The 24,568-nt window shown below is 37.5% G+C and overlaps 2 protein-coding genes and 1 long non-coding RNA gene across 3 annotated transcripts; 2 read left to right on the top strand and 1 right to left on the bottom strand.

The window, feature by feature from the left end:
- Window positions 1-55: 55 nt before the first annotated feature.
- LOC103513906 (fanconi-associated nuclease 1-like) lies at window positions 56-17,967 on the top strand. Its single transcript, XM_017445998.2, has 6 exons — window positions 56-438; window positions 866-1,118; window positions 11,867-12,056; window positions 12,584-12,814; window positions 17,361-17,489; window positions 17,799-17,967. The coding sequence occupies exons 1-6, from the start codon at window positions 109-111 to the stop codon at window positions 17,965-17,967; spliced, it is 1,302 nt and encodes a 433-aa protein (XP_017301487.1). The 5' UTR covers window positions 56-108.
- Window positions 3,259-4,848, bottom strand: LOC108252954 (DNA-directed RNA polymerase III subunit RPC7-like). The gene is made up of 2 exons (XM_017446004.2): window positions 4,587-4,848; window positions 3,259-3,844 (listed from the first exon to the last, which is right to left on the bottom strand). The coding sequence occupies exons 1-2, from the start codon at window positions 4,681-4,683 to the stop codon at window positions 3,348-3,350; spliced, it is 594 nt and encodes a 197-aa protein (XP_017301493.1). The 5' UTR covers window positions 4,684-4,848; the 3' UTR covers window positions 3,259-3,347.
- On the top strand, window positions 7,021-7,647 carry LOC113469367. The gene is made up of 2 exons (XR_003392812.1): window positions 7,021-7,090; window positions 7,414-7,647. It is a non-coding gene; the product is annotated as an uncharacterized LOC113469367 (long non-coding RNA).
- Window positions 17,968-24,568: the final 6,601 nt, after the last annotated feature.

Below are 24,568 nucleotides of genomic sequence, written 5' to 3'. Positions count from 1 at the left end.
GTGTGGTTCAACAAACCTACTTGATTTTCCAGTGTTCTACACAACCAAGACGGGAAAAGAGCACTGGAAGATCTTGATTCAACTCCAGGTAATTCCAAGAGATTGAACATGGACACAGATACAGATGTTGTCATAACCCATGTCTCTTCCCAGCCACAAAAGGGCAAAATCAATGTCAGTCCTAGCATAGCAAGAAACCCAAACAAATTTTTTGGTGCTGGGAGCCACAAGAAAAATCTACAAGAAACCATTGAATCTATTTCAAATGAACCTAGAACTCCCACAAGAAGTCCCAAGAGCTCACAGAAACGTCTGTCGAAGTTTTCTCCTTTCAAAAAGTCTCCCAGCAAGAGTCCAAGGAAAGAACTGTTTCCAAGGGCCATTGAAGATCAAGATTCCGATACCTACTTGAACTTTTATGATAGAACCTTTGAAAAGGTAAGTAAGTAAATGTTCTATCTACCTATTCACCCCAATAATACCAATCTGTCTCATAGACACAGAAACTAAAGATCAACCACCTGAACCAGTGAACCACCTACCTTTTCTTTCTCTTTCCAAGTAGCATATACCACATTTTTAGTACATTTAGGTACCTTCCAAAAACAGTTTTAGATTCCGATACCTACTTGAACTTTTATGATAGAACCTTTGAAAAGGTAAGTAAGTAAATGTTCTATCTACCTATTCACCCCAATAATTCCAATCTGTCTCATAGACACAGAAATTAAAGATCAACCACCTACCTTTTCTTTCTCTTTCGAAGTAGCATATACCACATTTTTAGTACATTTAGGTACCTTCCAAAAACAGTTTCAAAGTTCAAATTCAATAATTAACTAATTAGTTAGCTATTATATTCCAGGTTGTTCTTGTGTCTGTGATTCAAATGAAGGAATGGCAAGAAAACAATCAACTTGAAGATCACCTCATAGACTTGAATACCTTGGAGAAGTTTTGTACACTAAGTCAAAGTGCTAAGACTCTCTATGTCAGACTCGTTAACCGTAAGCATGCATGGCTCAAGACGAATGCTCTGGAAGAAAAGTATGGGAAAAATGGTGCTGATATTGTGGCTGATTTGTACACCATGAAAGATGCTGGAGTGATAGAAAATAGTAAGTTAAAGCCTCCTTCACATTGGTTGGGTGGATGAACTGAGAGATTAGTTGTAATACTCTTTTAAAATAGCATGTAATTCTATAAATTTAGTAACTTCATAAGTAATATGAACTAGGACAGCCTTATGTGAGTAGGTGCACAGCTGGTGAAATGGTGGTTGATATCATAATTGCCTATATTTCTTACAAACTTACTTACTTAACTCTTTCCTCTCCTCCTCTGAGCTTTGCCCAGTTTGGTACCGTGCAGGGTGTCAGTGACATTTTGAATATCGTCTCCTCCCTCTTCTGGTTTGGTTTTGACTGCTTCCTCTTTCTGGCCAGGCTGAAAAGAATGAAACAGTTTGTGTTACCTATTTGTTTTTTTTTTTTTTTGTCCTAATAATCAAGGCCGTTTTTCAGTCAAGCCTAAAAATTTATTGATTGTAAAATTAACTCCAAGACAGTTAGGTAAAATATTAATGTGAAACAAAAAGTATCACAGCCTGCTTAATTTTCCCTGTGTTCTACAAAACCATTGTGAGAATCGAACCCACGAACTACGGATTACCAGGTGATCTTTAAACCAACTGAGCTACGAAGATAACTGAATTAAAAGGAAAGGGGAATGGAAAAAAAAGGAAATTTTCTTACCTTTTAAAAAATCTTCTCAGATCAGGGGAAATATCCACGTTAAATGGAACTAATCACACACAAAGAATAAAAAGATCACTTTTATTCTATTATTTTTATTTACATTTTAACATTAACTTTTTTTATGGCACATTCAATTTGAACAGTCACTGATTAATAAATATTAAAATGAACAAATTCAAATTTTAAAGGAAAAAATGGCTTTACTAATTAGTAGCTCAGTTGGTTTCTTGACATTCAATATGAAAAGGTCATGGATTCAATGAAATTTTGGGTTCATTACAGAAATTGTTTTCTTTTTTTTTACCTTCCAATCTTAATGATTTTACTTGGTCAATTCCCTATTTTTAACAAGGGTGACCAATCATGAGATCATAAAATAAATCATCAACAAATTGGTTTAAGGTTCCAAGACAAATTTTCCCAGAGTTCATACTGTACACCTGTGGCTTAATGATTTTTGAAAACGATAAATAAAGAACATTGGTGACTTATGAAAATTCAAAGCTTAACAAAGAAATTTATTATATACCAAATAATTTCTAAATTTTCTTCTCTTCTATTTGGATACTAATCGCGTTCATTTGCTATCGACCAGTTTCGATTGATTTTTGGTTGCTAAGGATACGATATACACTGGAATGCGAAAAAAATAGGACAGTTTTCATTTTTATTGAATACTCTTACAGCCATTTCAAAGTCAATCTGTTCCAAATTTTCTGCACATCAGTGTATTGAAATTAAAATGTAAAACTAGGAGGACGTTTAGGATCCACTATGCATATGAATTTTAGGAAAGCACTAAAAGGAATCCCTAATCATTAAGGTACGACTGTGCATTCGGCCCTTAAACTCTGGGTTAACTGAAAACTCTCAGCGGTATGATGGGGCATTAGGGATTATAGTGAAGAACAAAGCAATGGAATTTTTTGATTATTTCGCTAATATTTATGTACTTATATGGACTAATAGATTTAAAATCAATATAAATATAGTACGTGGGTAAAAAAAAGTGAGATTATGAGGAAGACAGAAAAATGAGAGCGAGTGAGACAGTATTCCAAGTTAAAACAAACGAACTATACTATTACTATACCAAGATCACATTCTTTATAATTACCTATCAAGGTTCTCTGTAAAATCTGGATTGGAGTCAGTTTTCAGCACACACTTAATTATTTATTTACAAATATTAATCAAGAGAAAACAAAATTAAGTAATATCACAATGTTTTTTAAACCTTCTTATTATATGATGGATGTTGGAGACCATTTGTGTATTATAAGCTTGATTGACAAAAACCCTAAATACCTACAATCAAACATATAGGGCTGGAAGGCTTTAGCTACCCCCAGGGATAATCATACTTAATCAAGAGAAAACAAAATTAAGTAATATCACAATGTTTTTTAAACCTTCTTATTATATTATGGATGTTGGAGACCATTTGTGTATTATAAGCTTGAGTGACAAAAACCCTAAAAACCTACAATCAAACATATAGGGCTGGAAGGCTTTAGCTACCACCAGGGATAATCATAGCTCCTGAGTTAAGTGGAGATCAATAACATCCTAAGTACCAAGTCCATAACTTCAATACACAGGGCCATCATCAAGATCATCATTCTCATCAATATAATCCTCTCCGTTATCAAAATAATTCTGAATATAATCAGTTCCCTCATCCATCATTTCATCTTCATCCACCTCCTCCTCTCCTTCTTCCTCCTCATCTTCCACTTCTTCTTTGATTTTCATTTTCTTCTCGGCATTTTCATCATCTTCTTCCATATCATCCTGTTCTTCTTTAATCTTTATACTTTCCCGTTCTTCTAGCTTCTTCAACCAATCAATATCTTTCCCTTTGTTAATGTTTAGTCTGGGAGCTTTCCTCTTTGTCACTTTCATTTTCAACTCACTTGGCACCAGTTTCCATTCAAGCTCGGAAACTATTTTCAGTCTAGAATTTGAATCTCTCATGTCTTTTTCAATCTTTTTCTTCATTTCTACAAGATACTTGGATGAATCTGTGCTTGCAATGGAAGCTGGCTTGTACTCAAGAGGAGGATAGAGAGGAGGTGGCTGTATACTTTTCTCTTTGTATAGATTGGCTTAATCAAGAGAAAACAAAATTAAGTAATATCACAATGTTTTTTAAACCTTCTTATTATATTATGGATGTTGGAGACCATTTGTGTATAAGCTTGATTGACAAAAACCCTAAATACCTACAATCAAACATATAGGGCTGGAAGGCTTTAGCTACCCCCAGGGATAATCATAGCTCCTGAGTTAAGTGGAGATCAATAACATCCTAAGTACCAAGTCCATAACTTCAATACACAGGGCCATCATCAAGATCATCATTCTCATCAATATAATCCTCTCCGTTATCAAAATAATTCTGAATATAATCAGTTCCCTCATCCATCATTTCATCTTCATCCACCTCCTCCTCTCCTTCTTCCTCCTCATCTTCCACTTCTTCTTTGATTTTCATTTTCTTCTCGGCATTTTCATCATCTTCTTCCATATCATCCTGTTCTTCTTTAATCTTTATACTTTCCCGTTCTTCTAGCTTCTTCAACCAATCAATATCTTTCCCTTTGTTAATGTTTAGTCTGGGAGCTTTCCTCTTTGTCACTTTCATTTTCAACTCACTTGGCACCAGTTTCCATTCAAGCTCGGAAACTATTTTCAGTCTAGAATTTGAATCTCTCATGTCTTTTTCAATCTTTTTCTTCATTTCTACAAGATACTTGGATGAATCTGTGCTTGCAATGGAAGCTGGCTTGTACTCAAGAGGAGGATAGAGAGGAGGTGGCTGTATACTTTTCTCTTTGTATAGATTGGCAGCAGCTATGTCAGAATCAAAAGTGTTTGACCGTCTCGGCACACGGGAAGTGCTGGCACCCCCTCTGCCAGCCATTTTCAAAAGCCAATAACTTTTATTATTGTCTCAGTGGTGAAGTGGTTAAGACAGTCACCTAGCAAATCGGAGGGTTTGAATTCAATAAGTCCAAGGTAAGTAAGAAATTAAGATAACCCTTTTTTTTAACTTGGAAATTTTCAATAAGTACCTAAGTACTTACGATGAAATTATAGCTAGAACAGAAGAAACTTTACAATGTTAAGTACCTGGGTGGCATTCAATTCATGGCTTTCAAGATCTTTTTGGGCATCCTGTTCTCCTCCATTCGTTGTACGTGGCCAAACCATCTCATCCTCTGTGATTTTATGAACCTAGTCAGTTTTCAGCTACGTTCCTTTTCAGGAGGATCTTTTCATTTTTTTCCGCAAAATCAAATTACCATGGGCCCTCGTACTAAAAAGAACTCAAAATTATCACTGTTCACTGAAATAAAAAGTTCTGTCTATCGACTTTTTTTCCGGTAGGAGTGAGAAAGTGATTTCAGGCATGGAAGGCGCTTCAACAGTTGCACTAGACTCTTCCTAACCTACTCACACACAATGTTTTACTTTTCGTCGCAATTATTGTTTCATTTTTCATCAGTAGGTAAATGGTTTCTTCAAATTAAATTGATCCCAAGAGCAAGCTAAACCCTTGACAAATGGAGTGTGCCTGAAGGCATGTGTTCCAATCCACTCAACTCTAATTCCTCTTTGATAAAGAGTCCCTTACCTTTCCTTTAAATCAGTCCCGAAGCCTGCCAGAACGGGACTGCTCAGATATCCTTTATCTCAGTGGCGGAACTACTCAGACATCCTTTATCTCAGTGGCGGAACTGCTCAGATATCCTTTATCTCAGTGGCGGAACTGCTCAGACATCCTTTATCTCAGTGACGTGGGTGCTCAGATATCCTTTATCTCAGTGACGTGGGTGCTCAGATATCCTTTATCTCAGTGACGTGGGTGCTCGGATATCCTTTATCTCAGTGACGTGGGTGCTCAGATATCCTTTATCTCAGTGACGTGGGTGCTCAGATATCCTTTATCTCAGTGACGTGGGTGCTCGGATATCCTTTATCTCAGTGGCGGAACTGCTCAGATATCCTTGATCTCAGTGACGTGGGTGCTCAGATATCCTTTATCTCAGTGACGTGGGTGCTCGGATATCCTTTATCTCAGTGGCGGAACTGCTCAGATATCCTTTATCTCAGTGACGTGGGTGCTCACAGGGGCAGGGCTACCCTGTCTGCCCGCGCGAGACCGACTCCTGCTTCGTCATTTAGGCTCCACAAACCCACCTCCATCTTCTTCTTCTTCCTCTTCAGTCAGAATCAAAAGTGTTTGACCGTCTCGGCACACGGGAAGTGCTGGCACCCCCTCTGCCAGCCATTTTCAAAAGCCAATAACTTTTAATATTGTCTCAGTGGTGAAGTGGTTAAGACAGTCACCTAGCAAATTGGAGGGTTTGAATTCAATAAAATCCAAGGTAAGTAAGAAATTAAGATAACCCTTTTTTTAACTTGGAAATTTTCAATAGGTACTTACGATGAAATTATAGCTAGAACAGAAGAAACTTTACAATGCTAAGTACCTGGGTGGCATTCAATTCAGCAAGTTCTTTGGTATGTCTATCGTTTAGTTCAGATTCAAGTTGAGCAATCTGTTCGGTCACCTCTTTCTTCTTTTTCTTGTCTCCTTTGGACTTTTTCAGGATCTGGACCTTGGCTGAAATAGACAAAAAATAAATGATAGTTTGGAGAATAATGTTGTGTCTGTCATGTACTTATGTAAGTGTTAGGTTGCTGGTTCAATTTCCACTTAATATCATTTAGTTCAGATTCAAGTTGAGCAATCTGTTCGGTCACCTCTTTCTTCTTTTTCTTGTCTCCTTTGGACTTTTTCAGGATCTGTACTTTGGCTGAAATAGACAAAAAATAAATGATAGTTTGGAGAATAGTGTTGTGTCTGTCATGTATGTAAGTGTTAGGTTGCTGGTTCAATTTCCACTTATATAAACTTCTTCTTGAAGAAATAAGGTTCTTTCTCCGAATTGCTGGCTTTCTCGTCCTCCTTCTCCTCAGGTTGTGGTTATGTACCAGGTTGAAATGAGACAGGATATTGTTTCTACAGTTTGACATGGGAGTGGTAACTTAAAAACAAGGCAAGTTTACCAACTTTCCCTATCTTAACCCGGTACATAACCACGACCTCAATTTTAGGGGTATAATACTTATGTTGTTAACATTTCCTCTATCAATCCTCTTTTGAAAAGAACACATGGTGTTTGATAATAAATATCAAGTAGGGAGGTGTTACCTTCCTCGAATAAATTTGGACTGGAGCCAAATGGGCTTGTCTGTAGAAGGGGGTTTGGTTCGAGTCCCTTGCTCAAGTGTATCAGATTCAGTTCAAAAATAATCACAAGGTACCTAAGTAAATAATAATAATGGCGATTTTTTTCCACCATAAACCTATGGAACCTTAAACAGGGAGTAGACCAGTTTCTTGCTTTGGGACTATAAATAGGGATCACAGCAGCCAAACCCTAACCGGCTTATTTTTTTTTTTTTTTACATTTTCCCAATTGCAACTGCTCCATTATCCTTGGTTAAAATAATAATAAAAAAAATATGTAAAATGAAAGAATCACTATTATTATTATTATCCCTGTTCATCCAGGGATAATTTATGAATCTCTTTATCCAGGTCTGACAATAGATTTAACATAATCGATTTTTTTTCTTCCAGGCGGCAGACACTATTCTGCAAGCGTTAAGAACTTTAGAGCAGCAACGCCTATCCAAGTTAACCGCGGAAGAGGCGCGTCTAGAGCAAATCTCAGGCCGAGTCAAACTAAAAGATCTAGGCTGGATCAAGCATGCCCTGCTAGAGAGAGCTAAGACTCTGATTAGTAGACAGAAGGGGCGCATATACACGCATAAAGCAGAGGCACTGAACACTTGGCTGAAAGATGTGGACGAGCTTTTGACAATTAAAACCGTAACCTTATCTGGTAAGGATAAAATTCGCCCCGGGCAGGAATCGAACCCACGACCTTAATATTGGATAGATTCAATAATCTGGACCGTTTTGATTCCCTTTCATTTTTCTTACACATGGAGTTATTTTTTTTACTTCCCTCTTTGGAATCCTTATCTTCTCCCACTGTGAGGTTGTGGTTATGTACCGGGTTGAGTTGAGATAGGATATTGTTTCTACAGTTTGGCATGGGAGTGGTAACTTGAAAACAAGGCAAGTTTACCAACCTTATTATTAAATATGTTTATATTAGACATCCTAGGTTATAAAGTTATAAAATAGGTAACACTCATGCCTAAGTAAGAAATATCTAAACTTATGTCCAAGTAAGAAATATCTAAACTTATGCCCAAGTAAGAAATATCTAAACTCATGTCCAAGTAAGAAATATCTAAACTTATGCCCAAGTAAGAAATATCTAAACTTATGTCCAAGTAAGAAATATCTAAACTTATGTCCAAGTAAGAAATATCTAAACTCACGCCCAAGTAAGAAATATCTAAACTTATGCCCAAGTAAGAAATATCTAAACTTATGTCCAAGTAAGAAATATCCAGAGTCATCACCGCTGCTGCTGCTGCTGCTGCTACTACTGTCTTCTACATCCATATTATCCTTTCCACTTCCAGCTTTCAATTCTTTTCCATTTTGTGCATTGTCTTTTGTCTCTTTGTCATCTAAACTTTCAGTTCCTACTTTATTTGTTTCGCTTATACTATCATGTTCCATTTTATGTTCGTCCTCTTTGGTATTTTCTTTCGTATCGTTCGTTGTTTCGCTTATCCCATCTTCTTCCATTTTATGTTCGTCTTCTTTGGTATTTTCTTTCGTATCGTTCGTTCTGACTTCATTGTTTATTACTTCTTTAGTGCCATCTCTTGTATCATTGGTTTTGTCTTTAGTAGTTCCTTGATCATGGTTGGCAGCTTCATTGTTTGCTGTTTCTACAGTTGCTTTATCATTTTCCATATCTCCATGAGTCTCCTTGATTTTCTTCTGTCGTACAGTGATAAACATTCCACTCTCTGGATCCAGGACTTGCACTTCTTCATTCGAATCTTCATCGATCACCATGACATCTGTTTCCAGTGCATTTTTGTTCCCTGGGTATTTGTCTTCAATAATTTCTATATCGTCTTCAGAGATGCGACGGACTTCTGCAGATTTTCCAACACTTTTCGTGTTTTCTGGAACTCCAGTAGTTTTTTCTGAGAGGTTTGTGTCTTTAGTTTGATCGGCTGGAGAATTCCCTTGACTTTCACAGGATTTGTTTAAGCTTGTCTCGGGTTTTGATTCAGACATTGTATTCTCAATAGCATATTTCTCCTTCGCCACATCACTTGGAGTATGTGCTATAACTGATACATACGCCATACAACTTTCAGAATCACTTGGTACTCTTTGTGTGTCTTTTACTTCAGATACATATGCCATACAACTTTCAGAATCACTTGGTACTCTTTGTGTGTGTTTTACTTCGGTTTCAATAGCATGGACTTCACTATCGTTGTCTACGTTATTATCCACAGGGGTTTCATTACTCCGTATCGCACTATCACAAGTTGAAGCTATTTTATTGAGACTATCAAATATACTATCGCAAGATGAGTTTATACTATTTAGAAGGTTAATGCTATCCAGTTTTGTTTTCTTGGGAGGCACAGGGAAGTACTTGTTGGCTTTGACTTCAAATGTTTGCTTACTGTCGCTGTCTCTGATGTTTTGGTTAGAGACTGGTACTGTGTTTGCATCACTACTAGGTTCTGCTTTAACATCACTATTATTGACAATACTATTTATGTAGATAATACTTTCGCTGGGTTTCGCAGACACATTTGGCTCACTACTTTTCCCAACAGTGTCTCCTAGTTTGTTGCCAGTTTCTTCTTGTACAACAATACGCTCACTATCCACTGTCATTTTATTGTTTTCAGTTCTTTCTCCTTTTTGTGTTGCAGTATCACCTTCCTTTTCTACTCCAGTTTTCACACTAGTCTCTGCTGTTCCAATATGAATTTCATTTGGTTCTTCTTTCATTGTTTGAACGTTAGGCTTGTCTTCATTTGCTTTCTCTACACTTGTTTCATTCCTGGGTAGAACTTCTGCTTTCTGTTTCAAATCCAAAGCTTCATTATTGTCTGACACACATTCGTTATTTTCTCTCATCTCAACAGATGGTTCGTTCTTTTCTGAAGATGTACTGGATGAAGAGAAAACATGATAAGAAGTAAGAACTACGTGGTCCTCTGTAGGCCGAAACGAACCAAAAAAAAAAAAAATTAAATGGAGGTTGCTAGAAAAAAAATCTCAAATATTACTGTCAGCATAAAATTCCATGCCTTGACTGGATTCGATCCCATCATGACTCTGTCTCATATTTACCTCAACTTGTCCTCCCCAGGCAGGAGTGGTAGCCAGGGCATTACAATATTCAGCAAATTCTTCCGGTGACATCATACTGTGCGTTTTCTTCGACGTCAGATACGGCAAATACTCGGTAGGGTCTTCCATCATGATGTTTGCAGTGCGCATGCGTAGCTCAGATAGGGAACAGACTGGTAACTGGTGCAGAATGGCTGAGTATAAACTGCGAATAAAAAGTAGAAAGTCCCAGGGTTATTATTCCCATCAGGCACTTGGCAATGTGTTATGCATGTCGGTCACGCCGCCGCGCCGGGTACCAGGTTTAAATAAGAAAACAATCAACTAGAAGATCACCTCATAGACTTAAATACCTTGGAGAAGTTTTGTACACTAAGTCAAAGTGCTAAGACTCTCTATGTTAGACTCGTTAACCGTAAGCATGCATGGCTCAAGACAAATGCTTTGGAAGAAAAGTATGGGAAAAATGGTGCTGATATTGTGGCTGATTTGTACACCATGAAAGACGCTGGAGTGATAGAAAATAGTAAGTTAAAGCCTCCTTCACATGGGTTGGGTGGATGAACTGAGAGATTAGTTGTAATACTCTTTTAAAATAGCACGTAATTCTATAAATTTAGTAACTTCATAATAAGAACTAGGACAGCCTTATGTGAGTGGGTGCACAGCCAGTGAAATAGTGGTTTGTAGTTGATTATGATTAGGTAGCCAAATATTTTTGCTTATATTTCTTACAAGCTTTACTCACTCTTTAGATTAGTTGTAATACTCTTTTAAAATAGCACGTAATTCTATAAATTTAGTAACTTCATAATAAGAACTAGGACAGCCTTATGTGAGTAGGTGCACAGCCGGTGAAATAGTGGTTTGTAGTTGATTATGATTAGGTAGCCAAATATTTTTTGCCTATATTTCTTACAAACTTAACTCTTTCCCCTTAAATATCTAAACTTATGTCCAAGTAAGAAATAACTACCTACTCATGACCAAGTAAGAAATAAATAAACTCATGTCCAAGTAAGAAATACCTATCTAAATGCCTAAGTAAGAAATATCTAAACTTATGTCCAAGTAAGAAATATCTAAACTTATGTCCAAGTAAGAAATATCTAAACTTATGTCCAAGTAAGAAATAACTACCTACTCATGACCAAGTAAGAAATAAATAAACTCATGTCCAAGTAAGAAATATCTAAACTCATGCCTAAGTAAGAAATATCTAAACTTATGCCTAAGTAAGAAATATCTAAACTTATGTCCAAGTAAGAAATATCTAAACTCATGCCCAAGTAAGAAATATCTAAACTTATGTCCAAGTAAGAAATATCTAAACTCATGTCCAAGTAAGAAATATCTAAACTTATGTCCAAGTAAGAAATAACTACCTACTCATGACCAAGTAAGAAATAAATAAACTCATGTCCAAGTAAGAAATAACTAAACTCATGCCTAAGTAAGAAATATCTAAACTTATGTCCAAGTAAGAAATATCTAAACTCATGCCCAAGTAAGAAATATCTAAACTTATGTCCAAGTAAGAAATATCTAAACTCATGACAGCCAGTGAAATAGTGGTTTGTAGTTGATTATGATTGGGTATACATATTTCTGGACATGGTCTTCACTTGACTGGTGTGTACACATGTATGATATAGTACTTGACACATACCTCCAACTCAACAAAATTATGATTAGGTAGCCAAATATTTTTGCCTATATTTCTTACAAACTTAACTCTTGCCCCTCTTGATTTACTTCAATCAATTTGTTGGATTTTCAGATTATGAAAATGAAGACCTATCAGATCTTTTGAACCTACTTCAGGTCAATGAGCTGAAAGATTTTTGCAAGGAGTTGAAATTGTCTTGTAGTCCAAGGAAGGCAGAGCTTGTAGAATCAATACTGAAGTTTGTTAAAACTCAAAGGAGTATCATGTTTGGAGGAGATATTCAGTCTCGTGTTAAGAAATTGTAAGAATTGATACCCTGTTGTAGGCCTGGGTAGTCCAGCACTCTTCACTTCCTTGTGTTGAAATACCTAGCAAAGCTCCCCCACCCCTCTTCTTTTTTTTGATAGGGGGGGGAGGGGAATTGTAACAACAGAGGTTTTACTATCCCAAAATCAAAGAATGAAGGAGGACAGGATACGTCGGTAGGAGAAAGCCAGCTGTTCCAAGAACGAGCTTATCTGTTCAGGATAAAGTTCGCCTCGGGCGGGAATTGAACCCGCGACCTAGCACTTACAAAGCTATTGTGTACTACCTTCCAAGCTAACTGAGTATACTAGATAAATAATTATTAATGAAGATTTGTTTTTCTCTTTTAATTGCAGTGTTTTATGTGTACTTATTAAGTACTACTTAATCATTGAAGATAAATAATTATTAATGAAGATTTGTTTTTCTCTTTTAATTGCAGTGTTTTATGTGTACTTATTAAGTACTACTTAATCATTGAATTTAAGAGATTATTACATTAAGTTCTGTGCTTGATTTCAGAATCAAGAAGTACCTGGGCGATTGCGTCAAACTATCAGACGAGGCACGGGACGTGTTTCTCTCATGCGTGTTTCTAGTCACGTTTCCGTTCTATCGCGAGCTTAGCGATCACGTTACGAGACTCAATGATTATATTTCACGCATTGTACGCACGGTGCGGGGGGAAATCAAATTTCCTGCCGTCACGCTGAATCGAACCTGCGTGTTCAAGAATAGGAGGAGTTTTGAACAGTGAGTTTAATTTTTTCTCCTTTTTTTTAGAGCAGCGATTCCCAACCGGGGGGTACGTGAGAGACCCTCCGGGGGTCTGATCATCAGTGCAGTACAGTCCAAAAACAGTACTGAATTTTGACTTCAAGGGTACTGAAATACCTATTGATTTTTTTCTCCTTTTTTTTAGAGCAGCGATTCCCAACCGGGGGGTACGTGAGAGACCGTCCGAGGGTTAGCGAGCAAAAAATGTGTAATGGTGGACAGAAGAAAAATTTTGAATTTTAACTGCTCATCAGTGCAATACAGTCCAAAAACAGTACTGAATTTTAACTTCAAGGTACTGAAATACCTATTGAATTTTTCAAAAGTAACTGAGTGTGTTTAGAAGTCAGAAGTAATGGAACACATCAACCTAGGTATTGTCGTAAGAGATCTGATGGGTAGTGGAAAGACAAGACGTCGGTATCCTTAGATCTAACAGCGGGAGGTGAAGAACGCACGGGGACCAATCTTATGTCCAAGTAAGAAATATCTAAACTTATGTCCAAGTAAGAAATATCTAAACTTATGTCCAAGTAAGAAATAATTACTCATGACCAAGTAAGACATATCTAATCTTATGTCCAAGTAAGAAATATCTAAACTTATGTCCAAGTAAGAAATAACTAAACTTATGTCCAAGTAAGAAATATCTAAACAAGAAATATCTAAACTTATGTCCAAGTAAGAAATAACTAAACTTATGCCCAAGTAAGAAATATCTAAACTTATGCCCAAGTAAGAAATAACTAAACTTATGTCCAAGTAAGAAATAACTAAACTTATGTCCAAGTAAGAAATAACTAAACTTATGCCCAAGTAAGAAATATCTAAACTTATGCCCAAGTAAGAAATATCTAAACTTATGCCCAAGTAAGAAATATCTAAACTCATGCCCAAGTAAGAAATATCTAAACTCTCTGCAGAAGTATTTCCTGGGGTGTTTCTGGGGTATCACTGTCACTCATTCCAATACAGTGGGGTTCTTTCTATCACTATGTTAAAGGGATGGGGGAGATTACAGTTCACAGCTTAGGTTTCTGAGCTTCACAGGCCTTGGTCGTTTTATAGGTATCTTTCCTAGTTTCTTTAGACAGTTTTTTTTGTACTTTAAAGAGTTTAAAGATGGGTAGCTGACTGGCAATGTAAAAAAAGTTCACATCAGAAGATGAAGATCAGAACTTGAAAACTTGAAAAGATTTAAGTGGGGGAGATTACAGTTCACAGCTTAGGTTTCTGAGCTTCACAGGCCTTGGTCGTTTTATAGGTATCTTTCCTAGTTTCTTTAGACAGATTTTTTGTACTTTAAAGATGGGTAGCTGACTGGCAATCTAAAAAAAGTTCACAATTTCACATCAGAACATCAGAAGTTGAAATTTTGAAAACTTGAAAAGATTTCAAGTACCTAGGTAAGTAAATCTTAAAAATGAAAAATTTGAGGTTACGGTGTTGCCAAATGTATCGAAAAGTCTAGGTGAATTCCCGATTTCTACATTTCTACAAGAGGTACAAACTGACCGGAACGGTTCTACTCATTGAATAAAAAAAATAAATAGGTAGGTACCTAGAGACCTAGACATTCCCTAAGTATTGGAATGTTTTAAAATTTCATTGTAAAGACATGATAAGATTTGAATTCAGAATTTCAAAAAAATCGAAACGGGCGCAAATGATCGTGAAGAAATTCTACTAGTCCTCTCTTTTTCTCTGTGCGCTCCTACTGTTCCCGCTCCCGCGAAAATTAAAATTCTTATCAAAATTTCAAGTGTGAAAACGAGCAGATTTGGAGATTTTGGTGTTTTTTTCTTTTTTCCTTCTTTTTAATTTTTTAATTAGGTATAATACTTTATCTACTTATTCATCTCTGTAAATAACAGTATCCAAGCGTTCTTTTTAAATAAGTCCATGATAAAGGTTATCAAGAAGACCTAGCAAAACATTGGGTGATTATTTAGAACAGGGAGATGTCAAATGCTAACGGGAAAAGAGCACTGGAAGATCTTGATTCAACTCCAGGTAATTCCAAGAGATTGAACATGGACACATAATGGGCGCCCAGCTTGTACATATGGCGGTGGTAGCACAGGGTCACGGGTTTGACTCCCGAGAATTCCTCGCCGAGAAGAATGGCGGGCCCGGAGGCCTGTACGATTCGGATGGGGGCCTTGAGCACCTGACTGAGGGCCCTTACCTGGGGGAGAAAGGCGGGGTGAGACTGGATTCAGAGTTTAAAAAAATCAAATCATGAATGCTTTGTGGTAAAGAGCTTCTTCACAACTCTTGTGGTCATCACATAATTACCAAAATGGTTGTTATTGAAAAAGTTCAAGAGTCATGGGGGGGGTCTCCATGCCTCTCCTTTACTGTTAATTTTCATCTACTTGTATCATCAATCTTTTTTTACACTGGTATTGCTGCTACTCATCGCTACTCAATTGTCCTCGCGAGGCTGAGTGCACACCAAACCCCAAGAACAGAGCCCAAAAACTTCGACCCTGCTGAAAATCGAATCAGGGACTTTCGGCGTGCAAGCCTAGTGTGATACCCATCCGTAGCACAAGCTCTGCTTATACGGATGGGTATACCATTTACAAAAATGTAGTATGTTCTGAGAGTTATATTGAAACGGGAAAAGAGCACTGGAAGATCTTGATTCAACTCCAGGTAATTCCAAGAGATTGAACATGGACACAGATACAGATGTTGTCATAACGCATGTCTCTTCCCAGCCACAAAAGGGCAAAATTAATGTCAGCCCTAGCATAGCAAGAAACCCAAACAAATATTTTGGTGCTGGGAGCCACAAGAGAAATCTACAAGAAACCATTGAATCTATTTCAAATGAACCTAGAACTCCCACAAGAAGTCCCAAGAGCTCACAGAAACATCTGTCGAAGTATTCTCCTTTCAAAAAGTCTCCTAGCAAGAGTCCAAGGAAAGAACTGTTTCCAAGGGCCATTGAAGATCAAGATTCCGATACCTACTTAAACTTTTATGATAGAACCTTTGAAAAGGTAAGTAAGTAAATGTTCTATCCACCTATTCACCCCAATAATACCAATCTGTCTCATAGACACAGAAACTAAAGATCAACCACCTACCTTTTCTTTCTCTTTCTAGTATATACCACATTTTTAGTACATTTAGGTACCTTCCAAAAACAGTTTTAAAGTTCAAATTCAGCCATCATGATGTTTGCAGTGCGCATGCGTAGCTCAGATAGGGAACAGACTGGTAACTGGTGCAGAATGGCTGAGTATAAACTGCGAATGAAAAGAAGAAAGTCCCAGGGTTATTATTCCCATCAGGCACTTGGCAATGTGTTATGCATGTCGGTCACGCCGCCACGCCGGGTCCCAGGTTTAAATCCCAGTAATTAACTAATTAGTTAGCTATTATATTCCAGGTTGTTCTTGTGTCTGTGATTCAAATGAAGGAATGGCAAGAAAACAATCAACTAGAAGATCACCTCATAGACTTAAATACCTTGGAGAAGTTTTGTACACTAAGTCAAAGTGCTAAGACTCTCTACGTTAGACTCGTTAACCGTAAGCATGCATGGCTCAAGACAAATGCTCCTGATATCTTCGGTTCTGATGATGTCAGACTTTGGGCCCTGCTATAGTATGCGTACCCCCGGTACTGATTATGATCTTGGCGGGGGTACGTGAGATTAAATCCGGGTACCCAAGGGTATGCGGGGTGAAAAAAGGTTGAAAACCGCTGTTTTAGAGAGACCTGTGTTATCACTGTGGTCTTTTCGTCTTGAAATCGAAGAAACAAAGGATAGGATAGGAGAAACCGAGCTGTTCCGAGAACGAACCTTATCTGTTTAGGATAAAGTTTGGTCCGGACAGGAATGGAATTCCCGACCTAGTGTTTATAAGGGAGACGTTCCAAGTTTACTAGGCTGTGGCTGGCTGTGGGCTCAAAACATGGAGAAGAACAACTAAACTCTAAGTACTTAGCCTAGCTGTTGGCAGTTTTTAGCTCCGTCATTTTACGTCATTTTTTTTTATCCCGTCCTTCCTTTAGTAGACGGACTATTGTATTCGTTTCGGTGTCTGTGTGTATAGAAGGACTTATCCAAACCTGGTCGACCTATATATCAAATTAAAGGTCTTTTTTTTTTACCAGGAACACAAAATTGGTGGTGAAAATCTCCATAAAACCAAAAAAGGAAGGAAAAAAAATGTTTTTTTGGGGGATTTCTTTTTCTTTAAAAGGTCTTTTTTTTTTACCAGGAACACAAAATTGGTGGTGAAAATCTCCATAAAACCAAAAAAGGAAGGAAAAAAAATGTTTTTTTGGATTTCTTTTTTCTTTAAAATACGAATGCAGAGTCAAATATTGAACATTATCCGTTTTATTTATGTCCAAATTATTTGACTGTCCTCCCTTCAACACTTCATTTATTTTTAAGTTTCTTTTGATTGTACATTATCCGTTTTATTTATGTCCAAATTATTTGACTGTCCTCCCTTCAACACTTCATTTATTTATAAGTTTCTTTTGTTTTTTCCAGATACATGAAAGCCCACGAGCTGTGCACTGAAATAGAAACTGCTTGTAAACTGAAATCTAACCAAGCTGTAGAATTACTCAGAACTGCACTCGACTTACTCAAGGCAGATTTGAATGATGAAACTGCAATGTAAGTGCCCTATGAAACCCTGCGACTTGCAGAAGTATAGCACGGTGCTTAGTACAAAAAAGAGGTTTGATAGAGGGAACTGTGTAACAGCGGATGTCTCATGGCACCGAAATCGAAGAGAAAAGGAGGACACATTAGGAGAAAACCAGCCGTTCCGGGAACAAACCTTATCTGTTTTGATGTCTACTTTCGTTTGTTTGTTTGTTTACTTTTGTATGCCATGTCGTCTTGTAGGTATCTGTTGATATCCTTTTCCTCTAGGTAGTTTTGTCTGTTTTGTCTGTTAAGTGTTTTTTTTTCTATCTTCAGGGCAGACATTGGTAATCGGCCGATCTATCTGAGGCGTTATTCGTCGGGTTACATGTACGTCAAGATCCTCTACGCGAAGTTGAACGACATCAAACGAGAAAACCGGAACCTGGCCGTGGAAGTTTTGACAACACTCGTCAAAACAAGGATACCTAGGATCTCGCCATGATGAAGGCTCTACACTCAGGTAAGAATCGTTGGTGTAGACGCCCGTGGTACCCTCCTGGGTATTCAATCCCAGGCGAAGTATGGAATTTTGTCCTAGACAATCTAAGACTTTGACCTCAATATCTGAAAGTAGTAGCCTTCTGCTGGGATAAAGGCACTCTTTCATCCTATATGAGGGGTACAAATGAGCATTTATTTTACTCATTACAAAGAATTTGTACAGTATGTCCCAATAGTCCTCGTATTAGTATAAGGAGAACCATCAGCTGTTTATATTTAAGCCCTGTGTCACTGTGGCCTGATAAGATCTTTTGTGTCTGGCTGGCTAGGGGACGTTAAACAGAGAGAAGACTAGCGTCTGGCTGTGGGACTATAAACAGGGAGGAGAACAGCTAACCCTAACCAGCCTAGCAAGCTGGCAGTTCCTCAAAGGGTTCTTGGCTGTGGGACTATAAACAGGGAGGAGAACAGCTAACCCTAACCAGCCTAGCAAGCTGGCAGTTCCTCAAAGGGTTCTGCCTAGCAAGCTGGCAGTTCCCCAAAGGGTTCTCTCTGCTTTTAAAGACCAAGCACAAGTCCTCACGATGGTTGACTGTGGTTCGAGCGAGCAAATTTAACATGGCTAGAGCTAGAGACCATCACCCCGGTGTATAGCAGATACAAAACGACATCTTTTCTTTATTCTGCTATCGCCATTCGGCGAAAGCTAAAGCCGCTACAACAACAACAGTACTTAAATAAGGAACAACTCAAAGCAAACTTAGGAGAGATTGATCCAAGTATGGAACTGGTCTGTAAGATTTGAAACAAACAGCCTGTATTATCTACTTTTAGATACAAAAAGACATCTTTTCTTTATTCTGCTATCGCCATTCGGCGAAAGCTAAAGCCGCTACAACAACAACAACAAGATCTTTTGTGTATTTCTTTAAATTCCTTGTAAATACCGAATTTCTTGCAAAAAAAAACAACAAGAATTTTGGTATTACATTTTTGAGATCTCCGTGAAATTTCATTGTTTTTTTTTTTTTTTTAGGTCCATCCTGTATGCTCTCCTCTGGGATATTATCTATTCTCCACCCGAGGGGTCGGAAATATACGGGGTGTTCATGTCACCTTATCAGGAGGCCCCTTTAGACTGGCGAACACCCAACTTTTATGAGAGAAGAGAAACACACATCACGGTAAACATTTTAGATTTAAAGCGATTTAACGCAAGTATGAAATTACTTTAATTTTACTTTAATAGACTAAAAGCAAACTAATTATTTTAATTATTATAAAATTACATTAGGTAATCTACTAAAAGCAAATTTTAGTCGATGGTGGGCATCGAACCTGGGACCATCTGTATGGGAAGCAAGCGCGAAACCACTGTATTAAACGTGCGGCCAAATAATTTCAACACACTAGTAAGTTGTAGGTAAATTAGTAAAATAAATCTGCTCATAATAAAATAAAATAAATAAAAAAATAAATCTGAGATCTGAGGGTAACGTGTCAGCCTTGTAAGCGCTAGGCCGCTAGTTCGATTCTCGCGCCGGAGCGGATTTTATCCTGAACGGATAAGGTTCGTTCTCGGAACGGTGGGCTTTCTACTATTCTGTCTCCCTTCTCTTCGATTTCGGGACGATAAGACCTTAGCAGTTACAGTCCCCTCTATCAAACCTCTTTTAAAAAAATAATAGCTGTTCAAAGTTCTCCTTGCCAAGTCGAATTTTAACCTGTGAAAAATTTTGTCTTTCTCTCCAGGATCTCATGGTAAAGAAGATGACTGTGCAGTGCTGGAGGCAATGTAGGACTTGTAGTTGTAGAGAATGGTATTTCCTCCGAATATTTATCCAGTTGCCCAGCAAACAATCTGATTGGTGGACAAGCCCCCAGAGCGAGGTTAACAAAAGTTAACTACCTCTGTCAGCCAATACGAGTTGAGATAACGTTCGTCTCTTGAACACGGACGATTAGAGCCACTTCGGTTTTACCGTCTTGTTTATTCTTTGTACTTTTAACCCTCTAATTCCTTCTTTGTTCTGCCCTGGTACATTTTATTTTTACATAGTTGTGATTTAGCAAGCACTTTTCAGTGCGTACACCATTTTATATTTAGATTTATTTTATACTTTGAGTTATTTTAAGTATACTTAAGATTATCAATTTTATACTTATAATAAGACAAGACTTACTTACTTATAATAAAACTTTATTAGACTTTTTATACTTAATTTTCCTTTTACTTCATAACACCAAACTCGGTGGTGTAGAGTACCTGGTAAAAAGGAGGGCTCGAGTTCGATCCCAGCCGAGGTATGGAATTTTGTCCTCAATATAATGTGAGAATTTGACCACGATAACAGTAATAGCCTAACTACTGGTCTATAAACGGCCTCGTTAATCATTATTAATAAGCACTATTGTTATTATTTTACTTCACAAATATGTTTAATAACGTCCTCGCTCGCCTAATATTTGAGTTTCGTTTATGTTTTTAGTTTGATAAATACAAGTTCGGCCATGCCTTTTCCATAAGTTTGGCCATGCCTCGGGATGAACTAGCGGGATTCCGGAGCGAAGCGACGGAATTCAGCTACCCTGATCTCTCGCTGGACCTTGATACTCGGTATCCTTAGTTTCTTATTAAATATGTTTATATTAGACATCCTAGGTTATAAAGTTATGAAATAGGTAACTACAAAACTTATTACCTTTATATGATACAATGGATACGCGTTCCGGTTTTGATCTTATCCGACTCGAGTTTCGTCCATCTCCGTGGACTTTTTCAAGGAAATCATATAAAGGTAATAAGTTTTGTAGTTACCTATTTCATAACTTTTACCAACCTTGCCTAGCTCAACCCGGTACATAACCACAACCTGAACCAAACGAATACAGTCCCCGAGTGGATCCCTTGAATTTCCGACTTTCAAGACTTTTTTTTTTTCATAATGAATCCGGATTCATTGGATTTAGCAAAAAAAAACCTTATGTTCACAGAAAAGACTGCAGGAAATCAAGGAGATGAGTCCAGAGCAAATCATAGGTGAAGTAATGCAAGTAGAAGAAGCTCATGTTAACGAATCTTGTGTTATTAACTGGTCCTGTATATCTCGAGACAATATCAAGTTACTCACCGTAAGTATTAGTAGAAGGTCCTTGGTTCGATTCCAGACACTGGTCCTGTATATCTCGAGACAATATCAAGTTACTCACCGTAAGTATTAGTAGAAGGTCCTTGGTTCGATTCCAGACAAAAAAAAAAATGTCGAATTTTGATAAAATCCAAATATTTCGACGGGTTACTTTCTGGTGTTCTCGTGTTGACCCAGCACCTAAATGGGAAGTATTGAGTCTCTTCTCGCCCATCTGATGAGAGGCATACTGCGGGATGGGCATGCTACGACACAGACCACACGAGTCTAATACTTACTTTCTGTGTCCGGATCTACCGCACCGTTAGATTGTGAATTTCCAAAGTTGTCACAGCTACGAGTGTAATGTAGCAGTTGTTTCATTGCTACGAAATAAAAAAGGCGGTGAAACACTTTTTTTTTTTAGAAAGAAAAAGAAAGTCAAATGTACTATGTCCAAGATCAGAAGACCAGCGTGAGAGATCCGTCCATCAGCGGTCAGTAGAAGGATAAACTCAGAAGGTACGAGGTTCGATTCTCGAAGTTGACAAAAAAAATCTAACATTTACCATTTTTTAATGTTGCAGAACTATCTGTCGTGTATAGGAGTGGCATTGTTTGTACAAATAGGAGAGCATATTATCAAGGATGTTGATCATAATGCTAAAGGTTTTCCTGATCTCATCGTATGGAACATAGCCAAGAAACAGGTAGAGATATAGCAGTTCACACGTGATAACAGAGAGAGAGAGAGAGCACGCTTCACTGATAATATTAATCTCAATATGTGAATCATTCATTAAAAAAAAAATCATTCATAAATTGGAACAAAACGTACGAGCATATATCATTGTAGTAAAATCTAAACCATGAATAAATTAATTTTATTGTCTTCATTAAGTGTCTAAAAAAATGTAGCACAGCATTACTGATGTCGAACTCTACAGGCTCTCCTCTGTGGCCGAGTGGTCAAGAGCTACTGCTGGAGTAAAGGGACTTTTCAGTCCTATGCGAGCAGTATAAATAAGCACTATTATTATTACTCGTAATTTAGTTATAGGTACAATTGAATAGGTAAATAAAGTAGGTAGGTACTTGTAGATTGGCGGTATGATCAAACAGTTGAATTGATTCCAACTTGGAACCAGTATAATCAAAGTTCCCGCTCTATACCCCAACTAATCCAAGTTTCCGAAGGACCTATATAACACTGTGTTTAGCAACAACAGCTGCTATTCTACGTATCGATTATGCAACAAGCAACAACATACAATGAAGTGCAGAAAATTCAGGACTTATAAGTAGGTACACAATTCCGATTCCGACGACGATGTATTATTCTTTAACCCATCAAATATACGAGACCTTGTTTAGATTGCTGGGGTAAAGGGACTTTTCAGTCCTATTCGGGCAGGATAAACAAGGTATATTCTATTCTATTGCCTTTGGAACTTTAGGTAAAGAGGTCGCAACGGGCGGGAATCGGTGGTACCTAGGTACCGAAAAACATTTAGAACTATAACAACGGAGTTATCATCAACCCGAAAGTGAAGGAATACAGGGTTGGGGAAAGCATCACGTCACGTGAGCTCATGAGCTAGTAGTGTGGCTGTCCTGAACGAAATTACCTACAATCTACAATTTTATGGGAAAACTTTGAAATACATCGTTCTGATTGCCCATGACTTCACGTGACGTGGCGTGAAGGTGAAATTAGTACGTATTAATAAGTGCTTTATTTTATGTATTCCTTCAGAAATACATCGTTCTGATTCCCCATGATTTCACGTGACGTGGCGTGAAGGTGAAATTAGTATTATTAGTGCTTTATTTTATGTATTTCTTCAGAAATACATAAAAAGGGAAAATATGGGACGCCAGGAGGAAAACGACCTGATAGTCCATTCCCAGCATTTGATACCAACCACAACCAAAATAATGTTACAATAAGACCAAAATAACACTTGGTAAAACTTTCAATATCTTAATAAATAAAAAACTCTTGACTTTTAGTTTTACATTAATATATTTTATCTATACGCGTATTTCGGGTGTTACCCCAAAATCAAGATATTTAATTGCCAAATTGTCAAATACGCGTATTTATCTATACGCGTATTTCGGGTGCTACCCCATTCTCAAGATGATATTTGGCAATTAAATATCATCTTGAGATTGGGGTAACACCCGAAATACGCGTATAGATAAAATATATTAAATTTGTAAAACTAAAAGTCAAGAGTTTTTTATTTATAAAGTCAAAATAATGTGTTAAGAAAATAATAATAATAATAAAATCGCTAACTGCGGCCGATAGCATGTCCATTGTCCAATGCACCAGTTCTCCATGGATCACCAAAGTTAAATTTATTCCAGAATCGCGTACTGCTTTTCTCAGCCCCACTCAGGGTGAGGTTAATTTTAGGAGGCGGATAGCTTGCCGAAAGAAGGGTATACACCCTTCACTAAAAATCTCATCGCCAGCCTGGTTAGCTTGAATGGACGCGCTTCTGCCTTGTAAGCGCTAGGTTGCGGGTTTGATTCCCACCGGGGGGCGAATTTTATTGTAAACTAACTGATAAGTTTCGTTCTCGGAGCGGCTGGCTTCCTCCTATCCTGTCTTTCTCCTTTGCTTTCGGGACGATAAAACCTGGGGATTTTTTTTTTTTTTTAAATAAGTTTCCATTTATATTTCATCGACAAAAAACTCAAACATACATTTTTTCTTAAAATGGTATACCCACCCGTATAAACAGAGCTTGTGCCACGGATGGGGAAAATTAGAGTTCCCTCTTTCAAACCTCTTGGGGGGAATCTTGTTCTTGTTCTTTTTTTTTTTTTCAGTTTTCCTCATCTCAGGTTGGTTTTCTCTCTTTGTGTTCCCAGTGTATTTTCGTCGAGGTGAAAAGCCTGAATGATCGTCTGTCTATAAATCAGAAACTTTGGCTTCATCTGCTGACCACGTGGGGTGCTAATGCATGTGTAGCTCATCTAAAACCTACAGGTAATTCATTCTCTACCACCCAACTCTTCTCAAATAAGTATGAAATTACTTTAATTTTACTTTAATAGACTAAAAGCAAACTAATTATTTTAATTATTATAAAATTACATTAGGTAATCTACTAAAAGCAAATTTTAGTCGATGGTGGGCATCGAACCTGGGACCATCTGTATGGGAAGCAAGCGTGCTAATGCATGTGTAGCTCATCTAAAACCTACAGGTAATTCATTCTCTACCACCCAACTCTTCTCAAATAAGTATGAAATTACTTTTATTTTACTTTAATCGACTAAAAGCAAACTAATTATTTTAATTATTATAACAAATTACATTAAGTAATCTACTAAAAGCAAATTTTAGTCGATGGTGGGCATCGAACCTAGGACCATCTGTATGGGAAGCAAGTGTTGCCCATCTAAAACCTACAGGTAATTCATTCTCTACCACCCAACTCTTCTCAAATAAGTATG

The sequence above is a fragment of the Diaphorina citri genome, unplaced genomic scaffold (assembly GCF_000475195.1).
Source record: "Diaphorina citri unplaced genomic scaffold, Diaci psyllid genome assembly version 1.1 scaffold1043, whole genome shotgun sequence".
Classification (NCBI taxonomy): domain Eukaryota; kingdom Metazoa; phylum Arthropoda; class Insecta; order Hemiptera; family Psyllidae; genus Diaphorina; species Diaphorina citri.
This window is presented reverse-complemented; position numbering and strand designations above follow the sequence as displayed.